At 42.3% G+C, this 16,505-nt stretch overlaps 1 protein-coding gene across 1 annotated transcript; it reads right to left on the bottom strand.

Moving 5' to 3' along the window:
* Positions 1-1,748: 1,748 nt before the first annotated feature.
* Positions 1,749-3,818, bottom strand: LOC148138701 (uncharacterized). Its single transcript, XM_087981409.1, has 2 exons — positions 3,752-3,818; positions 1,749-2,650 (listed from the first exon to the last, which is right to left on the bottom strand). Exon 2 carries the CDS (start codon positions 2,577-2,579, stop codon positions 1,749-1,751), a length of 831 nt encoding a protein of 276 aa, XP_087837535.1. The 5' UTR covers positions 2,580-2,650; positions 3,752-3,818.
* Positions 3,819-16,505: the final 12,687 nt, after the last annotated feature.

The raw sequence follows: 16,505 nt of genomic DNA, 5'->3' as shown, positions 1-16,505 counted from the left end.
TCTCGCATGGCCTTTTTAGTCGTCTTTCTCTACTAACAATACCTTTTCTGCTTGTGGAGTCTTAACCTGCGATTTGGCCATCTCGCTGCCTTGCTTTCTGCATTTCGCCCAGTTTCACAGTTGTTCTACAGTGACCTCACACATTGCTCCAGTTCCACAATCTGTACTTCCAGCAGTTACAACTGGAGACATTTCCTGCTCACAGCCTTGCCCGAGGCAGTGGAAATATTCCCGGCTTAGTCCGTATTCCTGCAGGAGCACACCACTGATTGTTGCTCTTCTGCCTGACTGACCCCGGTATCTTGTACGTTTTAGAAGATACTAACTATCGGATTCTCTGGTTCTTTGGTCAAAAATCAAGGGAATTTGGCAAAATTACACTTAATATTCCGTGATCTTTACTGTCACTTTTCATTTCGTTAACATGCAAGTTATGCAATGCGAGAGTTTGTCGACACTGTAGCGCAGGCGGAGGCCATTTCAACAATCGTGCCTGCAACAAGTTTTCAAAATACATACTTTTTTCATACCAATCTCCTGTTCCTCCCTACAGACATGCATTACCTGTTCTTTACAACAGTAGTGTACATACACATTCTTCACTGTGATGATGATTGTTTTTGACTCGGTGTGTGAATTTCTTTAATTTTGCTTACTTTTGAATGTCTTCAGAATTAAACATAAATTGAAAATGTGTGTTCAATGCCCATGTTAATTTCTCCATTCTCATTGCTAATTCCGCACGGTCACCAATCATAAATGAATACTTTCTGTGTACTTTCTTCCTTTTCTCTACCCTCGTGGAAGGTGCTTTGCAAACACTTCTGGATAATTTACTTTTGCACTCCTTTTTCCCATTTTTTAAAAGATCATTGCTGATTTTTAAAACTTATTCATGCCAATACATTTTACCGTATTGGTCACAACGTTGTTCGCTTTGATACAATCCTTAAATTTCATGTTTAGTCATAGAAGGTAGAACATAGAACATTACAGCACAGTGCAGGCCTTTCGCTCTCGATGTGGCGGCACAATTCGATTCTCATCCATATGCCAGTCCTATGACCATTTAAATGCCCTTAAATTTGGCGAGTCGACTACTGTTGCAGGCAGTGCATTACACTCTCCTACTCCTCTCTGAGTCAAGTACGTCTGACATCGATCCTATATCTAACACCCCTCAACTTAAACCTATGTCCCTTAGTGCGAGCAACCACTCTTCAAGGAAAAGCGTTCTGGATGATGCATCCTTTTCATTAGAGAATCTCTCGGTGAAATGTATGCCGTTTCAGAGACCTAAAAGCCTCCTTAAACGTCTAGTACTGCTTCTTTACCGACATGAGTTTTCATTTCGTTTTTAATCCCCCCCCGTCGACAGGACTGAACCCTGCTTTCATGGGTTTATGTGTGTGTTGTGCAAATTGCAAGAACAAGATTCAAATCAAAGTGTCCCACATTAAAAAAAAACTGATGATATTTCATCATGTCACAATCACTGTTGAATAGACAATATGGAGGCAAACCAGGTTCCCTGTTTATCTTTTTTATGCTTCGATTCATACACACAAATGCACACATGCATGAGCATACACACTCTTGAGCAAGTGTACAGATAAACGAGTGCAGAAACAGAAATAGCCGCAGCAAAATAAAGAGGCAAAATCGTAAGTTCAAATATGCCTGGATGGAAGTCACCAGCGAATGTGGTTGCAGGAGTGAGTTCTTACAGGGCAATTCTTTAATCGTTTTCAAAATTTGATACATTTCAATATTGCAGCAAAGGGATAATTGACAATATTCTTGAAATGTTCTCTGAACTTAGTTTGTGTCAAGACATATATCGCAGTGTTTGTACAACAACTAAGCAGCTGGAGCATGTAGCCCAGTTCCATTACAAAAACTGGCAGCTTCTTGGACAGATATCTCAGAAAAAACAGACGTCTATTTATGGAAAACACCATTGATACTAACCATAACAGAATAATATTAATTGACAGAAGGAACAACAAAATTATTGAATTCCTTCGATTGTTCATCTCTGTGTCTCTGGTGATCTTTCTGTTCCTTTGGTGATGGAGCCTCCTTCGGGATCTGCTGGCCACGATAATATGCCTGACCGTTAAACCATTGAGAAGCAGAATGAGAATAAAAGCAACTCCTAGGGTGAGTAGATAATGAAATAACTCAATTGCGCCCCACAATGAAGAATACCTGATACGTCGTGGCAGCCAGCAGAACCAGGGTCCATCCCTCTGACTATACTGACCTGTAAACATAAAATACCAAGAAATGTTCTTCAAACAACTCATTCCAGTCACAGTTCCCAGAACCACTGACGGTGTTTTCACACGGCAGTATTCATTTTTCACTTTTGGGCAACAAATATTCACGAATCGATCAAAGGTGAAAGTAACTGTGAACCAGACAGAACAGTCAGTGGCGGCATGGAGCAGGACAGCATGGATGTTACAAACAGGAACGTTTTCTAAGAAATGGTGCTCTACCTTATAGAGGAATGGAATGCGTCGCAGGATTAGATCAGTAATGACGACGAGTAAATCCGACATTGCCATAGCCATCAGGTAGTGAGTGACGCATTGGGAGAGACCACACTTTTCCCGGGAGAGAATTATGATGGTTATTACGTTAGCTGAGGAACATAAACAGCGAAGTTATTGGTTCTGCTCGGATCAAAGAGATCAGATTTCCATGCTACTTAATGTGACATACAAATAGGATACTGTTATATTGTTCTGCCAAATGTTTATCACAGTATTAGGGTTTTCTGTTGCAGCTCGTAGTTGACCTTACATAATTTGATTACAAATGAAAATGTGGGATAAGGTAAATCGAGTGGTTTTCGTCATGTATAACTCTATGACTGTATGTTATAATGCATGTTGCTGAAATTGGTAAATCCCACAGGAAATAGGGGTGATGTTGTTAAAGTCAATCGAAGTCACGTCAGTCGGATATGATGTCCGCACTTTGATCATGATGATTTTTCTTGGGTACTTTGATGTTGCCAGTGTTGTCCTTTCCCTTAGAATTCCTGAGTACCCATGTGTAATTGTGAATAATCCATCCTGCATTCTGAAGACTGTATAGCAATCAACGACTCAGTATTGGAGTGTTGGAAACGGAAATTGTCACTTTTCCTGAACTGTCCTCATGCAGAGATGGTAGCGACTGCGTGCAGGCTCGAAATGGGCAATTGCTCACTTCTGTTTACTCATAAAATACTCTCTACCTGCTTGAACCAGTGCTGCTCTGACATCATTCTACGACCTGACAGCATCATGCCAATGTAGTGCACTCAACAAAAACCCAGCTGACAACTTTAAAAATCAATCACACTATCAACAATATGCACTGTTGCATCTCCAAAACACGACTTCGATAATACCGTTCAAATCAATGACCACGACCTGGATAATGCAATGGCGCCAAGGGGAAAGCATGGGTATCTGTGACCAGAAGAAAAGAGTGTAGATTCACTTTGACAACTGATTTAAATGCATGGCGATTACAATAATGTGTCAGTATTTACTCAATAAGAGAAATGAGATAGCGACATTTAAATTACTGACAGCGGGAATCAGAGATTCGTCAGGCTGACCAGAGGCAACAATTGAACGTCAAGCACGGTAATATATTTGCTCAGAGTTTGGCAATAATAAACCGCGGAATCATTGGATGCAGCAATGTTAGCACAGTAATGCCAGGGTGGATACAAATTGGAAAGACTTACCAAGGAGACCAACAATAGTGAGAATGGGATAATAAACCAGTTGAATGGATTGAAGGGCTCTTTCAATGCGATGTATTAGACTCAATCGGTCAAATTGTACAGACGAGTGACTCATCCCAAAGAAAACCCTCGCTCTTGTTGTGCCGTTCCAGTCTATGTTTCTCACTTTCCATGTCTTTCCATGTCGTTGTTCCCCCATTCCAAGCTGTTGTTGTATTATTCCAACTCAGTGTCCTTGGATCGCAGTCCATTGCTGGGTCTATGCAGTTGACTGTAGTTAGATTTCAATTCACTTTGTCATCGTTGTGATATATTGTTCAAATAGCGATCTAGGTACTTGTGTTGCTCATCTCTGTTCGTGTTGGGTGTGCTGCTCTCACTGACAGTGTCGCAAACATATCGAAGGATGGCCTTATTATTCCAGAGGGGCACACTCCGGTTGCACAATTACGGTCCGTGGAGGCTGACATTCATGAGACCGATTACATGAAACGATTCATTTAACTCATTTCACTCCATAATTCCCTCTCCCAGAATGAAGGGATTCACTTACCAGTATACTGAGAACAGAATGTACAATTAGGGGACATTCTGGCTGTAAGAGGAGACTGGAACCAGAGGTTGGAGCAACGCATGTGTTTAGTTCTGTGCAAGAAATAGACAGAATAGGTCTTGAATCGACACGGTAGTCCACAAGCTGAAAGGTACGCCCTAAGTCGGCACAGCCAGACATGATGAAAAGAAGTTGTGATCAGTACTTAAATGAATATGGATATATCGGATGTTTCAGCCTGTGCAAATCACCGCATCCCACACATGACGAATATTCTCTGATATTCCAGATAACCGTAGGAAACAGTCCTGTTAACCTCGGTGGAAGTATATACTTTCCTGCCAAGGTTACCATAACTGTGCATAATACTCAAGGCACAGTCTCACCAGTGTTCTCTGCCAATGAAACATCAAGACTTCTTTGATCCGGTGCTCAAACTCTCTTGTGATGAATAAAGTCAGAATATTGGCTGTCCCACCTTCTTCCCAAACTGTTTCCTCATAGCGCCAGTGACCTGGCTTAGATTCCAGCCTCGGCCAACTGACGGTGTGGAGATGGCACATTCTCCACGTGTCTGCGTGGATTCCCTCTGGTTGTTCCTCCCAGAAGCCAAATGTAGGCGGTTTAGGTGAATTGCATTGCAAAATTGTCCATATTGTTCAAGGGGTGTGTAGGTTATGTGCATTAGTCAGGGTAAATGCAGAGTAGCAATAGAGGAGAATGTGTCTGGATGGATTACTCTTCAGAGAGTCGGTGACGACATTTCGCCCAAAATGTCCTGTTTCCACAGTGAAGGGATTGCATGATATCTCTTAGTCACAGACCATGAGGGCCGCACGGGTGTCTTTAGGCACTGGTGATTTCCAAATATTTGGTTTCATTGCTATTAACAACTTCGATACCAACGTGAGGCGTTACTTGATTGATTACATGTTTTTTGTGAGTTTTATCTGTTTACTATCGTAGTTATTCACTGAAGAATATTCAGCAGTTCTGCAAATTTTCTTTAAATACTTCTCAGTTATCTGTAAATTGTGTTCTTTGCTATTTTAGGGAATTTTAACTTCGCAAATATAGACTGGGCTGCCGGATTGTTATTGGCTTGAACGGAGAGGAAATAGTTCAGAACATAAGAAAATAACAACATAAGAAATAGGAGTAGGCGTCGGCCATCTGGCCATTCGAGCCCATTCTGCAGTTCAACAAAATGAGGGCTGCTCTTATCGGGTGTCAGAACCAGTTACCACACTCTCACCATAACCCTTAATTCCTTGACGTTAAAAAAAACTACCCTATCATTTAAAAAAAGAGAACTTTTAATGGGGAAGCCTCAACCACATCATTGTGCATGCATTTCCACAGTTTAACAATCCTCTGGGTGACGAAGTTCCTTCTCAATACGGTCCAAAATCTAGTTCCCTTATTTTGAGGCTGTGCCATCTTGTCCATTTTTTATGCACCATTAAAAACATATTCTCTGTTTCCATACTATGTAAACAATGGCTTCACTGTTTTAAATTTTTGTGAAGGAGCCCACCTCACTGTTCTAAACCCCAATGAACATAATCCCAATCCAGGCAGAAGTGGGTACTGCAGATGCTGTAGATTAGAGTCAGTATTCCAGTGGTGCTGGAAAATCACAGCAGAGCATACAGCATTCGAGAAGCAGGAGAATTGACGCTTTGAGCATAAGCCCTTCGTCAAGAATGACTTGATCAAGAGCATATGTCTGAATGGTCGATGCTCCTTCTCCAAGGATGCTGCCTGACACGCTGTGCTTTCATAGTACGACGTTCTCGACTCTGATCTGCAGAATCTGCAGTCCTCACTTTCTCCTATTGAACCTGCAGACCCACCTTCTATGGATCGTGGAAACGGACACCCAGGTCACTCTTCACAGCAAAATGTGTACCAGAAAATGTTTTGTCCGAATGTGTTATTAAATCTAAGAAAAATCCAGGGGAATACGGACCAATGAACCGAGCATCTCTTGTGGACAATTGTTGGAAGTAAATCTGAATAATCGGATTTTCGGTACAGTGGTATGTCATAAGTATCAGTGCCGGCCCCACTGCTTTACATCACGTGTATAAATAATTTGGATGTGAACATACGAGACATGATTACTAAGCTTGCAGATGACACCAAAATTGGATTTATAGCTGACAGGGAGGAAGTTTACCTCAGAGTACAACGGGATTTCGATCAAATCTGCCAGTGCATGAGTATTGGTAGGTGGATTTTAATTGAGATAAACGTGAGATGCTGCACTTTGAAAAGGCAAATCAGGGCAAGACTTATACAGAAAGGTGAATGTACTGATTCGTATTGCCAAATAAAGAGAGGATGGAATGCAGTTTCAGATTTCCTTGAAGTTGTAGTCGCAGTTGGATGGGATTGTGAAGAAGGCCTTTGGTATGGTTGCCTTCACTGATCAGTTCATTCGATGGAACAGGTCACGTTTCAGTAATGTACAGAACATGAGTTAGGCCACTTGTAGAAAAATGTGTGCAATTATTGTCTCCCTGTTAAATGAAAGTATTTGCAAACTTTAAAAGAAAAAAAAATTATATGGGCTTTGCCAGCGAAAAAGAGTTTCGGCTTTTGGTAGAAACTCCTAACGTTGCATTTATTCTCAGCAAGCAGGGTTACTTGATCCATGGCTGTAAACGTATGATAGGCATGGACAGCATGAATAGCCAAGGTCTTTTCTCTAGTGTTAGGGGAGTCCAATAGCCGATAGTTAAGATTTAAGGGGAGTTGGGAAAGATTTAATAGACACCGAAGGGGCAACGTTTCCGACAAAGGGTGCTGGTGTATTGAATGAGCTGCCAGAAGAAGTGATGAAGGCTGCTAACTTGCAACATTTATAAGGAATTTGAATGGGTATATGAAGAGGAAGTGGTCAGAGGGATATGGAGTAAATGTTGACAAATGGAAATAGATTTATTTCAGATATTTCTTCGGCATGCACGAGTTGGACATAAGAGTATGTATCCATGCTGTACAGCGCAATGAATCCAGACAGCAAAAGGACATTACTTAAGTGACGGACAAGAAAACTCAGCTAAAATTTGGGATAATGTCAACGGTTCCATTCAAAGAATTTTTAACCCCGTTTCAGAAACCATGCATCAGAGAAATGAAGTCAAAGGAATTTGCACAGCTTATTTCCACTCCTGACTGTTCAACGTTATTGACACCTTTGAGGTTATTTCCCATCAATAATGGAGGGAATCTAAGTAGAGATTTTGCTGAAATTCACGTCGAAGAAGAATGGGTGCTCACATTTTCATGTTTCTGGATCAACAGATTTCCAAATCTAACTCTCGTGATTTCACGCTGAGTCTTTCCGACAATGTAACGATGCTCTTCATCGCCCGAGCAGCCTTCCAGGGGAAAGGCGAAACTTGTTTCCAAGCTGAACTTCTATATTCTATGAACTGAACGGAAATCCCACGTCAGATGTTGTTGCATGAAAGGGTTTGTGATCACCAGCACTATTAATCACCTGTCGGGAATCTTTTGGCAGTTTTTTAGGTTTGTTCCACAAAACCTGTTCAGCCCGTTTACAGGAACTAAGCACGTAACGAAATTATAAAAGCTTGCCAATTGGGATTATTATATTGACACCAAAGGATGATCATGCTCTCGGTACGTTTTCTTTTAAGTCTCGTTAAATGAGTGGGAACAGTATCCTGTTGTCCACTTGAGGAATTAGCGAACATTTCTCTCTATCTCCATCCTTTCCTCCTGCTCTATCTTCCATCTGTCTGGTGGAGAACTATTCCAGTATCCCTGACCGAAAAAAAATAACCTCCTCTACCTCAAGATGACTCTAGTTTTGGTTCATGTTCAGATGCACCAGAGTCGATTTGATTTGGCTATCGTGAAGTAACTCAAGCATGCAGTCTGCTTTCTAACCTCTGCTGCCCTCAGTTTAGAACACATTTGCATTCGCCAAATCCCTTGCCGTCTGTATCTTTATTTCAGCACGGAATTGATCTCATCTTTGTTGGCTTCCCAAAGCACTTCCTGCTGTGATTACTCCGCGCTGATCCTGGAAGTAATTTTAATATATTTCGAACAGCCGTTATTTTCTCTGTTTCAGACAATTCACTGAACGTTTTCGAAAAACCATTGCCAGAGAACATCTTCTTCTGATGTCAAATGTTACTTTTACCGAACCGACAACGTCGGAGGCATACCTGATCTTTTTTCTAAGGCGCAAGTGAGGTCTGCGGAAACTGGAGATCAGAGTCAAGATGAGAGTGGTGCTGAGAAAGCAAAGCAGGTCAGGCAGCATCCGAGGAGCAGGAAAATCGACGTTTCGGGCAAAAGCCTTTCATTAGGAATGAAGCAGGGAGCCTCCGTGGTGGAGACAAAATGGGAGGGAAGTGGTGCTGGGGCGAACATAGGGAAGGGTATAATATGTGAGTGGAGGTGGAGTTGAAAGTGATAGGTCGGAGATGAGGGTGGAGTGGATAGGTGGAAAGGACGATTGGAAGGTAGGACAGGTGATGAGGATGGTGCTGAGCTGTCAGCTTAGAACTGGAGTAAAGTGGTAGGACGGGAAATGAGGAAATTGGTGAAATCCACACTTATGCCCTGTGGTTGAAGAGTTCAGAAGCAGAAGATGAGGCGTTCTTCTTCCAGGCGTCTGGAGGTGAGTGAGTGGCGGTGGAGGAGGCCCAGGAGCTACATGTCGTCAGCAGATTGGGAGGGGGAGTTGAAATGTTTTGCCACAGGGTGTTCCGGAGATGTTCCATAAAGCACTCTGCGAGAAGGCGCCCACTCTCACTAATGTCAAGAAGATCGCATCAAGTGCAACAGATGCAATTGGTAGGTGTGTAGGTGAAGTGCTGATGGATGTGGAAGGTTCCTTAGCGGCCTTGGATGGAGGTGAGGGAGGAGGTGTGAGCGCAGGATTTTCAATTCCTGCGGTGGTTGGGAAGATGACAGGAGTGTATGATAGGTTGTTGAGGGCCGTGGACCTGACCAGGTAGTCACGGAGAGAACGTTCTTTGCAGAAAGCGGATAAGGGTGGGGAGGGAAATATATTCCTGGTGTTGGGTCTGTTCGTAGGTAACGGAAATGTCGATGGATAATGTGGATTATCCTGAAGTTGGTAGTGTGGAAAGTGATGACGAGGGGGTTCTGTCCTTGTTGCCAGTGGAGTTTTGGGGTTTGAGGGCAGAGGTGTGGGAAGTGGATGAGATATTTTGGAGGCCATATTCAACCATTCCCTTCCCAAGTGGTGGGAAGTAATACTACTTTCGGAATGTCAGGGAAAAAGTCATAAACAGGCAACACCAGGTTGTATTCCAACAGGTTGATTTGTAAGTACTGCTGCTCCTTCGTCAGTTAGCTGGATAGTCAGAACGCTTTCTAATGAGCAGACTCTCTCACTTATAAACACACACACTCCCCACACTCAATGTTTCTCTCTTACTCACACTCAATCACATGCATAAATAAGTCAAGGTAAAATTGCACTTGCACGTTTACATTTGGAGAGGGGTACATTCTGTTCAAACAAGCACTATCTGTCGGCAGTCAGTCAATGTCAAATTTCATAAATTTCTAATTTGAAAGTACAACCGGTCTGAGTCAAGTTTGGAACTCAGACAGACTCTAAATGCAACAATTGAAATATATTGTCTGAGCTGAGATGGCGACTTTAAAAATAACCCTAATTTATCTTGGGACTTCGTGAAAGAAATGTTTGAATTTACATATTTAACAATCGAAAACAGAGTTCCCGTTCCAAGTGATTAAAACCCTAACAGCAATATAGGTTTGTGCAATGCGTTGCAACACCCGTATGACACTTTAGTCTTTTCCCATATATTCTGAAAACTTCAATATTCAATTACACCTGTTGGACAGTAACCTGGTATGTGTAATTTTGAACTTTATCCACCCCAGTCCAAAACCAGCACTTCCTCATTGTGACTCCGGTAGAGACACTATGTTGCCCATGTTGTTCTTCTTTTTAACGTGCTCCTGTCCTTATGGAGGCAGTATATTGGTGAAAGAAACAAACTTAGAAGATAGGAGGAGAGTTGGTCACTCAACTGATCTGACCTGCTCCGCCTTTCATTTTGCTCCTGACAGATCATTGACCTCAATGCCATAATGCCACCTTCCTGATATCAAGGAGAACTTTTACCCACAGATAAAATTTGATTGCCTTCTTGCAGATATATGTTAATTTGGTCTCAACCACTTGTTGTGGTGGTAAATTCCTTAGGTCCGCCATTCTGTGCGTGGTCAAACTTCTCCTCATTCCAAAATTAATTGTTTGAATGATTTTGTCGAGAGGTGAGAGCAACAATCAGAGGGCTGCTGGGAAGGTGAGTGATGCTAAATGAAAAGCTTACCTCGGGCGTCAGACACGGTATTTGGCAAGAGGTGAAAGTGAGGACTGGAGGACTGTTGGGAACGTGAATGAAACCGTTTTAAAAAAACTGACCTCGGGCGCCGGGTCCTCCATTTGCTGGGAGGTGAGACGGAGGACCAGACGGCTGCTGGGAAGGTGACTGAAACCGTTTAAAAGTTACCTCGGGCCTTGGAGCCTCCATTTGTCAAGGCGAGAGAAGGAGGACCAGAGGTCTGCTGGGTAAGCTAGTGAAACATATTTAAAATCTTACTTCGGGCATTGGAGCCTGCATTTGTCTAGCGGTGAGATCGGGGACCAGAGGGCTGGTTGGAAGTTGAGTGAAACCGTTTAACAAACAGACCTGTGACTTCGGGGCCTCCATTTGTCTAGAGGTGCGACGGAGGATGAGAGGGCTCATGAGAAGGTGAGTGAAACTGTTTTAAATATTTTTCTCGGGCCTCGAAATCTACATTTGTCTAGAGTTGAGAGCTAGGACCAGAGGTCTCTTGGGTAGGTAAGTGAAATTATGTTATTAGGTAGCGGCTGAACCCAAGGTACGTCATGTGTCGTGTCTCCCACCCGCCCTCCTCCTCACATGAAAAAAAAGCTCTTGAGCTGATCAGGTAACGACTTTCTATTTCTTTTTTTATTACTTTATCGAGTGATTTGGTGAAAACATTGCTTTTTCATACACGTGGGAAGCTTTATGAAAGAGCTGGCTTAGAGTTTCAAAGAAGTATGTTCCTGTGAAATAAGCGATCGAAATGGCAAGGTTTAGGAACCTTGGATGACAGGTTAAATTGTGACTCTAACTAAGAGGAAACGGATGTGTACATAATGTCCCAAAGCATTTTTTTAATATATAAGGAGTAAGAGGGTAACTTGAGAAAAGGTTAACCCACTCAAGGCCAAACGAGGAAATATATGCATGGAGTCAGAGAAAATGGATGAGATCCTTAACGAGAACTTTGGATCGGTATTCATTCAGAAGAGGAACATTACGGAATTTGAAGTTCGGGATCGATCTGTGAGTGCTCTCGGTCATGTTGGCATAAGGAGGGAGGAGGTTTTGGGTGTATAGTATACAATTCCCCAGGTCAGGATGGGATCTACCACAGGTCAGTGAGATAAGAGAGAGAGTAAATAGCTGTGCTGTAACATATATCCTTGCAGCATCCTTGAACACAGATGCGGACCAGATGACTAGAAAATTGCTAATATTGACCCCTTGTTTAAGAGAGAAGCAGTGATGCTCGAGGTATTCAGAGACCAGTGAGCCTGACGTCAATTTTAGCGAAAGTGAGGGGCACAATTCTGGCATTTGGAAGAAAATGAGCTATTCAGTAATGGGCAGCATAGATTTTTGACGGGAAAGTCAAGTCTTAAAAACCTAATAAAATTATTTGTTGAGGTGGCAAATTATATTGAAAGAGGAAGGGCTGCAGAGTCCAGAAATTTGGACTTTAGTAAGGCACTTAAAAAAGTTCCCCATTGTCGGCTGATGGGGAACGTGAAATCGCATGTGATCCATCGTGTTCCAGTTAGATGGATGGAGAACTGCCTGGACAACAGGAGACAAAGTGTATTATTGGAAGGGACTTGCGACCACAGGGATCAGTGCTTGGAACACTGTTGTTTGTGATGTATATACATGATTTGGAGGAAGTTACCATGTAGCAAGTTTGCAGATGACACTAAGATTGGTGGAGTCGCAGATAGTGAAGGGGAATGTCAGCGAATACAGCACAATAAAGACAGATTGGAGAGATGGACAGAAAAATGGGAAAAGAAGTTCAATCCTGGCAATTGTGAGATTATATATTTTGGAAGATCCAGTTCAAGAGCGAACTTTACAGTAAATGGAAAAGAACTGGGAAAAATTTACATACAGCGAAATCTGGGAGTTCAGGTCCATTTTTCCCTGAGGATGGCAACGCTGTTCAGTAATGTGGTCAAGAAAGCATACGGCCATGCTTTCCTTCATTGGACAGTGTATTGAGTGCAAGAGTTGGCGGGTTATGTTACGTTCGTGTAGGATTTTGGTTTGGCTGCATTTGGAATACAGCGTAGAGTTCTGGTCGCCACATTAACAAAAGGATGTGGATGTTTTGGAGAGTTTGCAGAGTAGGTTCATCAGAATGTTGACTGGATTGGACGGTGCTAGCTATGAAGAGAGGTTGAATAGATTTAGAATATATTCAATAAGAAGAGAGTTTTCGGGTGGATGTGATTAAGGTCAGCAAAATCGTGACATGTGTCGATAGGGTGGAAAGCAAGAAGACTTCTTTCTCAGCATGTTTAACTCAATTACTGGGGTTAATGAGTTGTAAGTGTGATTTGAAAGGTTGTGGGAAGATATTCGTAGGACGTTCTTTACACAAAGGATGGGGGGAGGAGGCTGACCGCATTGCCAACGGAAATGGTAGAATTGGAAAGCATACCATAATTTATAATGTATTGTTGTCGAAATTAAATCGACTTAACTCCATTATTAGCAAGAGCAAAGAAAGGATCTTTATTAAAAATTCTGCAAGATTTTGACTGATTACACTATGTCAGATCCCTCAATGCAAACAGTACTGAAACATTTGCAGACGCCTGTCTTTTAGCATTCCTTATCACACTCTCAAGGGCAAAGACCAGGGGAAGCTCAAGTTGTTATCCTCTTATCCCCGGTTCTAGACATAACAGTCCTTCAGCTTTCGCTTAGTTTGACTATCGCAATGTCTAGATGACTGTTTACAAAATTCAACCAGAGATAAGCTAACTGCAAATCTTTATCAAAGCATTATTACAAACCTCAGTACAGCACTGAATTTAAAAAAGGTATTCTCTTTAAATTTCACAGTAAGTGGATAATTTTCCATTACATGTATCGAGACAGATACAAGAATGGGCAGGGAGCAAAGGTATATTGATCTTATGAAAATGGCGGCAGATTGAGATGCAGTGTCTGGATTGGCGCAGGTTTGAAGTGGCGAAGGGCCTGTTTCTGTGCATTTTTTTTGGTCTTTGTTTGTTGTTCGTTTGGCTTTTCATCAAACGCTCAAGTTTATTTTGGACTTTCCCACCATCGTGAACATCGTTCTTGCATCTAGTCTGTCCAGTCATTTTGAAATTAAGCTGTTTTCTATTATTTCTCCCGTTCAATCTTCTAAACTCCAGGGAATACTTTCTTAAACAACCCAATCTCTCCACATATGTCAAGCGTGTCATCCTAGGAAGCATTTCGATAAACATTCGATACTTTCACTGTAGAGCAAGAACCTCCTTCATATTTTAAGCATTCTAAAACAGCTCAGAATATTCCATTTATGGCCTCATTAATACGTTGGAAAATGGATGCAAGGCAATTTTTTTTCTGGCACTCATATCCTTCGACCGATCAAAAGCCAAAATATAGCTTGCCTTCTTTTACACGTGCTGCACCCGTACTGTTATTTACTCAGAGACTAATGAACACGGGCCTCTCTGATCAGGGCTCTCTATCAAACTGTACTCAATTAAATGCGTATATGGCGAAAGTGAGTACTGCAGATGCTGGAGATTAGAGTCACGTTCAGACTAGAGCTGTAAATTCACAGCAGGTTAGGCAGCATCCGAGGAGCTGGAACATCGATGTTGCGGTCAAAATCCCTTCATCAGAATTAGAAAAATAAATTACACGCAGCCGACAAATAGGAAGACATAGCTGGGGGCAGGGGAAGTGCTTATTGGTGCCTATGGAGAGGAACTGGATGTATATGGTGAAGATGACGTCTTGGGAGCCTGGCACATGGAAGTCTTGGAGGAGATGGATGGCAATAATGGTGTTTGGAAGGTATGCTGGGAGTTCTTGGACTGGGGGAATGAGACAATATCGGAGTAAGTGAGGATGAATTCGGTGGGCCTGGAGCAGGCTGAGATGATGGGTCAGCTGGGGTAGTCAGGCTTGTGGATCGTGGGTAGGACATAGAATCGGGCTGTGCGGCGTTCCCGAAGTATGAGGTTGGAAGCTGTTGGGAGTTCCATTGAGGTGCTGAGGTTGTGCATAGTATGGGAGGTGATGATTTGGTGATGGGGTTATCGTCAAGAGAGTGATAGGAGGAGGTGGCTTCAAGTTATGTCAAGATCAGTGCGTCAAACTACCACTGCACGCACCCACCTCCTCCCCTCGTTGTGCGCTGGTTTAATGGTGAGTTAAGGGACGGAGCAGAGGGAGTGGAGGGCACGTTGTGAGGGCGAGAGGTTGGAGTGGGGGAAAGTGTAAGATAGATTGAGGTTGTTAATATCTCGGTTGCAGTTGGAAATAAAGATGTCGAGAGCGGCTAATGAGGACGGAGTGTCCAGGTGGATGGGGTGTGTTGGAGATGGGCGAAGGGGTCGTTGGAAGGTGGGCAAGTGGCTTGATGATTAGCTTTTGCCCAGAAAGCCGATTTTCCTGCTCTGGGATGCTGCCCGACCTGCTGTGATTTTCCAGCACGACTCAAATCTTGACAAATAATTATGTGACATTTCAAATAGTCGTCTGACTGCCTATCTTAGCGAATAAATCCCATTATGTGTACACATTCTTCCGCACATGCCATACATTTACATACGTGGTTGGAGGCTCACACTGATGGTCTTACCTCTGCTTGGTGAAGAAACGTTTAGAACAAACCTTCCAGCGTAGCGAGCTAACTTACAAACATATCATAAACCTAAGCTACATTTAACAAATATCACGAATTTACATTGTATTGATCCTGTCTAAATAACACAGACACATCTGCACACCCTCCTCGCTGCTCAGCCTTCCAGCCAGCACGAACGACACCACAATTTGCTTGCCGACCTCTGTCAGCAAGGCAGGATACATCGATCTGGTCCTGAAGACTTTTCGACCAGTAGTGGTGCCAGGCGGTTGAACACCTTTCCTATCTCCATTAACATACAGCTCAGTTGCGCAAAATCGACATTTTAAACTACGCTGTTGCTATCATTTTTCTAACTTTGCAAAGTCCACATCAAATTTCTCATTTATTATCTCGGTTATAAATTGATTCAGGGAGCAGCTAAACCTATTTGTTCCTTATAGACTCCACTTTATCCTTCATTCACTGTTAACATATTGAAGACTTGTCTTTTCTCTTTGATTTCGTGCACCTGGCACTCTTTCCTTATGCTTCCTGTTAGCCTTCTTTATTTTTCTCACTATGGCTCTCCACAGTTGAAATACTCTGGCTCATTGGTATTACTAGCATTCTTTCAGTATGTATCATATGCTTCTTTTCCTTCCTTATTTCCTCCATGATTTCCTTAGTCAATCGGGTATATTGTTAGGCTTAGAGTGCCGAATGGATAACATAAATTTTCATCAAAATGAGTAAAAGAACACGTGAGTTTTTATTGAAAGCCATGTTTTTATTTTAGCTATTTCAGTTACAACCAAACTGATGAGTAAATGATAGAAGTATGGAACATCTGCTCTGTGGAAACGGCTATTTAGAACATTTTTTTCTGAACTCTTTATTCGAAGTGCTTTCAAATTATATCCAGCATTTCTATTGTATCCGTGTAATGTGATCTACACAGCCTGCACATCCATGAACACAATGGACAATTTAGCATTATCGTTCCACCCAACATGCATATTTTTGGAGTATCAGCTTTAGTCTGCTATCTTACATGATGTCAGACATATTCAACAAGCGAGACTCACTTCCATTCTTGCTTTGGAGTCTGTTGTGTCAAGGCTGGCAATTTACAGTCCTGTCTCAGCATCCTGAACATGAGTCTGAGATGAAAAGTTCCCCCTGGCTTGGAAAAGTTATCGAAATCAATACTATTCTAACATA

This window comes from Chiloscyllium plagiosum, unplaced genomic scaffold, assembly GCF_037043375.1.
Source record: "Chiloscyllium plagiosum isolate Xiang-an unplaced genomic scaffold, Cpla_swu_hap1 HiC_scaffold_39, whole genome shotgun sequence".
Lineage (NCBI taxonomy): Eukaryota > Metazoa > Chordata > Chondrichthyes > Orectolobiformes > Hemiscylliidae > Chiloscyllium > Chiloscyllium plagiosum.
The sequence above is the reverse complement of the archived record's forward strand: the minus strand, read 5'-3'. Positions and strand labels throughout refer to the sequence as shown.